At 35.0% G+C, this 6019-nt stretch overlaps 1 protein-coding gene across 1 annotated transcript; it reads left to right on the plus strand.

Annotated features, from left to right (window-relative positions):
- The first annotated feature begins 2379 nt into the window (after positions 1-2379).
- On the plus strand, positions 2380-3323 carry LOC100873162 (urotensin II-related peptide). Its single transcript, NM_001257288.1, has 5 exons — positions 2380-2490; positions 2686-2784; positions 2870-2907; positions 3103-3190; positions 3267-3323. Exons 1-5 carry the CDS (start codon positions 2391-2393, stop codon positions 3290-3292), a joined length of 351 nt encoding a protein of 116 aa, NP_001244217.1. The 5' UTR covers positions 2380-2390; the 3' UTR covers positions 3293-3323.
- The last annotated feature ends 2696 nt before the right edge of the window (positions 3324-6019 follow it).

Here is a 6019-nt window from a genome sequence, read left to right on the forward strand (position 1 = left end):
AATTCTTTATTGCTTTGACTACAATGCTTGAAATAAATCAATAAAATCAAATCAGGTTTGTGATACATCACAATAAGGTCTTCATCAGAAACTGACACAGTGACATTGTTTCAGCAGCTTTGTATTTCCAGAAACATATTTCCGGTTTTGTTGCACATAACTTGATATCCATTTTAGTTTATTTTAAAATGCACTTTTCCTAAAGGTTCCAAATAAACAGAATCTTAAGCTTGTTCTGTATTGTTGGGTTCTTTGGTGTAGTACAGGAGTCTACAACCTGAGGTTCTGGAGCCACATTTTCTCCCTGCATGAGGCTATTTGGCTCAATGCAGGGATTTTGTCATTTCTGTTTAGTTTTTTTGTTTTTATAGGAAACAGAGAAAAATTATGGGTAAAGGTTTAATCTGTTGTCAGTGGTTTATTGTTAAAATACTCGTAAAGCATAGACTCTCATATTCTGCAGCACAACAGTCTCTATAGTTGTTCAGGGTCCAAATACATACTTGCAGTTACATGTGTCAATATTTTTATTTTTTTGGATTTTACACCAACATTAAGTAAAGATTTGACAGTAAAAGGATAAAAATGATGTAGAGTCATATTAATAGAAAATCCCAAAGCTGAGTTTCCTTTTTTGCATTTTTAATTCTAGTAAATCTGTAGCAGCAGCAGGACTTTATTTCACACAGGGTGGATTTTATTTCGAAAGGAACATGTATCTGCTGCTGTCAAAAGTAAAAGTAGTTAAACTGTTATATTTAAAAGTATTTAACACTGTGCTAATCCAATAATAGGAAATATTTAGGAACTTCAATTTATAAAATAATTGCCTAAATATTTGTGATTTAACGACATCAGCTTAACGTGGCATTGAAACTAAAACTTGCCATTGAAAAATAAAAGAATTGAAAATAATGTTTACATAGAAAACTGACATTGTAAAAGTAAAATGCTGTAAAAAGCGAAGTGAACAACTAAGAAAAGAAAAATAAGTTTGATTTAAAAGGAATATTCATTTTATTGAGTGTAATTTGTGGTTTAAAGTGTAAGTCTTGTCATTATTTTTTCAAATCTTTTATTTTTCAATGCCAAGTTTTTGTTTGAAGTGTTTTTTTTCTAAACAGTGAAGCGAGACTTGCCTAATTTTAATGGCTCTTTCAGTAATCAAAGTTGCAGACTTCTGGTGTGGTTAGTTTACTTCGGTTTAGGGATTAAAATGTGCATATTGAGTAATTTTTTTAAGGTGAAAACGTAATAATTTCTCTTCTCTAGATTAATTTTCCACCCGATATGGCTTCTTCACTGCAACCTTCTGCTATTAACCGTAATGACTAATTCAAACTGTTAGAAAATTGAATATTTTGTTTCCCTTTATCATTCAGATTTTTTGTGTGATCCAAATGATGGGACAAAGACGTAAAAGAGTTTATGGCTGCATTAAAACCAAAAAAATTGGAACAGTGATGAACCGAGTCTCACTTTTAGCTCCTCTAAAAGGCATCATTCTTTTTTCCTGTCTGTATCCATGGTAACTTCCGCTTCTCCTCTCCTATAATGTTGATGCTTCTTTGTCACTTCTTCCTATGATGACGGAAATTACAAAGCAGAGTTGTTTCTTAAAATGTTTAGCATAAAGGACACTTGTTGGCCTCACCTAAACGGTATTTTTAAAGAATAATGGGGGAAAAAAGAGTTTATTTTTCTAATGTCTTGTGACATTGAAATCCTGCAATGAACCACTGATGAGCTAATTAACATTTCTAAAACATAGAAAACGGTATTAGGATAAATATACTTCGTGAATGAATAATGAATCAGTTGCTGATTCAGTCAGTAGTTTCCTTGATGTACTGAACAGAAAGCCCAACTCTGACCTGGGAGGTGCAGGTGATCGGCTTTAGTGATGGATGTTCCTGCAGCTCCAAACCAGTCTTGAAACCAAGACTAAGGAGTTGCCCAGAGTTATTGTCATCTGAACCAATTTACTTAGCTTTTTTTTGCATTGTCCTATTTAAAGAAGCAATTCCTGTAAAAGACAAAAGCTTGGACGTGCCAAGAAGATCTTATTGCATTCTCTCGTGACCAACCGGCTGATTGATAACTCTGTCTCTCCTTGATTTGCTCATGTCAGAGTGATATAGGGTTGCTGGCCTTCACTGCTACGTCAGACCCCTATATTTCATTCAGACGCTTCATGGTCCTCGTGAGAAGGAGGGCTTTTGACGAAGTCTGTGACAACCTTTGATTTAGGACACTGGTGGGAGACCTCCCCCCTCCTCCCTTGCAAAGAAAGTATAAATATTTTGACAGAATGGACTCCAGAGAGCAAATCTCTTGTGTTTCTTGAAGGTGGATCATAGCGGTGCATTCAGGATCCGACACAGAAAGCCATGGAAAGGTTTTCACTTGTGAACTACTGTTTAGGACTTCTGGGCGTGCTGGTTCTGCAGGGGCTGATCACTGTGGAGGGGAGGAACATTTTTAATGCAGGCAAGTGTGCAGAACTTAGCATTTCAGCAATTTACAAGCAAAAATCCATAACATGTATTTTTATTTCCATAAAAACGTTCAAATTCACTGTGTTTAAATGTTACAAGAAAGGAAAATCTTCTGTATTCTGACACTAATATAAAATATCTTGTTTGATACTTGGATCCAAACTGCTATATTTATTTGTCTGTGCAGGAAACCAGATTTTTAATCCAGACGATGTGACCCAAAGCAAGATTCTTGAGCTGTTACTACCAAAAAATGAGGTTCCTATTGAAAAGAACAGTCTTGTGGGTGAGAAAGTGCATGAAGAAAAGACTGCTCTTTGGTATAAATGATGGATATTTCCTATTTGCTAACCGGTGTTTCTATTTCTCAGATGTGGAGTTGGCCAATAAATTTGCTGATCTCAAGGAAGTAAGTGTATTTTCCTTCCAGTGGATTGGTAAATAATTAAAAAAATAAAATCCAGATTGGTCATTGCGCCTAAAATGTGAACACTTTATATATAGTATGTTCCAAAAGAATTTTAACTAGAAAAAAAGCCAAAATAATGGAGCCTTTAAGTATGGTGGAAAATAGGCTTTTTTAATTTGTGATTTTTTCTTACAGCTGCTGACTCTGAAGGAGGAATTGGAGCTTGAGAGGACGATTGCTAAAATGGCAGAAGGCAAATCCTTAACTAATAAACGGGGTGAACGTAAGTTAATCAGACAATATTATTTTGGTGGATTTAATGCAATTACTCCATGGTAATGTTAAAATCTTTCCTGCAGCTTGCTTCTGGAAGTATTGTGTCTGATCTGGATGTAAAAGACTGAGGATCACTGTGGAAACTCGCTGCAAAGCTCCAAACAGCCTTAAATCATGCAACTACAGTCGAAGAATCCCTCCATTTACTCTAGCAATATCAAATTGTATTCACAAAGTCCTGAATAAACTTTTCATGTAATGGAAATTTTTTGTCATTGCATGTGTATGAATCAAAGTTGTAAATATTCAATTTCACAGTCCGAGTACTGGAGTCAAATGCACTTCATTTTTTTTGACCTGCTGCTTGTTTTTGCTGCCCTCTTGTGAAATAATGTGGCTTAACATTTTGTACACTGCTGTCAAACTCAACCGCGTGCTTCAAAAGTTCACTGTTTTAAGATGTAAATAAAAATATATAAATAAGAAATTATTCATTTTTCTCTGTTTCAAAAGTTGTGTTTACAAAAACCGATTTGGTAAAAAATTATAGATAATTTGATGCAATTTTTACATCCTAGGATCAATGACCTTTATAACTCTTTTGAATATATATAGTTAAAAAACATTTAATCATCTGATTCTGTGTGGATAGAGGTGTTGATAGTGGCGGGTTGCTGTGATGAGTGACTTTCCATACACCGACGGGCATTTGGTCAGGTGGATTGGAGCGGGCTTAGTCACAAGCTTAGCTCGAACAAAGGTAGCGGTGCAGAGCGAATGTGTTTATTATGCTAGAAAGATTTCAGGGACACCACACAGAAAGTGCTTGGAAAGACAAAAGAATAGACAATTTGTGTCCAGGGTGAGGCCTTCTGTGGCAGCTTTGAATGGGATGAAGAGATTTCCATTGGAAATGGATGAAGGAGCTTTAAAACATTTCTTGTAATAGTTATTTTAGAGAGAAAATCAGGGGAACAAAGGTTTTACTTTGACAGGAAGGCAAACGTTTTGAATCAGGAACAATTCAAAAGGTCATGAGTCCGGATCGCTCATTCCCTACCTCCACAAACCTGTGGGGGCAGTGTAATGATCTGGGGTTACTTTACTTCATCTAAGTCTCAATTTTACCTGCATTTCATATCCTCCTGACAACCAACAGTGCAAATTTGTCATCTGTAAAGGACAATTCTAAACCTGAATATGACCCTACCACAGCATCTGACTGAATTAACTCTCTTTGGTATCTATAGTAGACAACGATGCCAAATGTGATGGGGCTCTGGGAACTGTAGTTTTTGGTGGATTAAGAATACATTTTGACTGAACAATATTTTTTTCTGGTAGTCAGGAGGTTATTATGGTTTGTCTGTCAAATAGTAGAAAAATTATAAACTTAGTCCAGAAAAACGTGATACTGCAGAAATTTATCCCAGAGAAGTTTTGACAAATACATCTAATCTTTATAAGAAATTAGCAGGTGACATTTTGCCTGAATAATGTTGAAAAGGGGAGGGAGGCTGAAGCTCCTAAAGGGCAGAATTCATCAACTAAGTGGAAATTGAAGTTTTATTGCTGACCTTAAAGATCTTTATGTCAATATGCGCTTGGATGAAGCACCTTATTCCACAGATTGCCTTCAGAGTAAACTAATAACACATTAGGCTAACAGAGAAACACTTTAAAAACTAGAAAAAGTAGTTTTTACGTTTTGGAAATAAATGGTTTTCAAACTAGTGTTGCAAGGTGTAAAAAATGTAAATTCAAATTAATTTTATTTCTAAGACATCTTTCATGTCCTACACAGGAAATAAAATGGTATAAACAGCTCATAGTAAACAAAAAAAACACATAAAAAATGTACTCAATTTATGAAATATTAGTCATACTTCAAAACGTCCTATTTTTGCAGAGGTGGAATAAATTGATGTATCAAGTTTGCTTTCTTTTTTGCACAATTCTCTTGATTTTAAACATGCAACATGAACTTTAAACACGCTTTTAGGAACAAGTGGCCTGGTGCCCAGAAAGATCTTTCTAAGGAATTTTTTGGTTTTTCACACAAATTTAAAGATTTTTAAGTTTTTGCAGACTATATGTAATTAAAACAAGACACAGTTTTGGTTAAACAAAGCAGAACCTTTTTCAGAATCAGAAGCACTTTAATGATCCCACACGTGAGAAATTTGTGCGTTACCATAGCACAAGAGAGTTTAGTTGCAAGTTAAATAATTATTATTTTATTTTCAGCCAAAGTGGACTTTATTTTGAAAATCTAAAATAAATAAAGCTTGGACACATTATAATAATAATATAATATGGAGTGAATTACCATCACACCCAAGCCTTGCTTGTGTGTAATGAAAAACTAATGACTATGTGTCTGCCAATGAAAAGTTAACACACCCTTGCTCAAAGAAACCGAGACGCAAGGCTGAAAGCATGCAGGATAAAAACTGCGTACTGGAATTATCCAGCTGCAGCTTCCCGCTACAAGAATCTGACAATAGTTTCCCTATGCTTTGAAAAAAAAATTCTGTCTTTAACTGGAAGCAGAGCAGGATGAGACCAAACTGTTGAGATAAGACTTCATCAGGAAATGAGCCAGCACCCTCGAGTCAGTCAAAATGAAGGCCGATTATAGCACACCCATCTTTTTACTGGAAAAAAACAGAGAGAATTTGGAAAGGCAGTCAAATTTGTCATCACTCTAACAACCAAGTGTTGTTGTTTTTCTGCAGAAAAATTTAAAGAAGTCATGCAACAACTCACTAACTTCAAAAGGTACAACTATTTTAAGCCCAGAATTTGTAATGTCTTACACCATTTTTAAATTTAT

Source organism: Oryzias latipes, chromosome 4 (assembly GCF_002234675.1).
Source record: "Oryzias latipes chromosome 4, ASM223467v1".
NCBI lineage: Eukaryota > Metazoa > Chordata > Actinopteri > Beloniformes > Adrianichthyidae > Oryzias > Oryzias latipes.

Excerpts from the sequence above, each read along its gene's own strand:
- LOC100873162 (NM_001257288.1), top strand. The coding sequence starts at position 2,391 with ATGGAAAGGTTTTCACTTGTGAACTACTGTTTAGGACTTCTGGGCGTG. Across the intron at positions 2,491-2,685 it reads GAGGAACATTTTTAATGCAG|GAAACCAGATTTTTAATCCA; the intron begins GCAAGTGTGCAG and ends TTGTCTGTGCAG. Across the intron at positions 2,785-2,869 it reads TGAAAAGAACAGTCTTGTGG|ATGTGGAGTTGGCCAATAAA; the intron begins GTGAGAAAGTGC and ends TCTATTTCTCAG.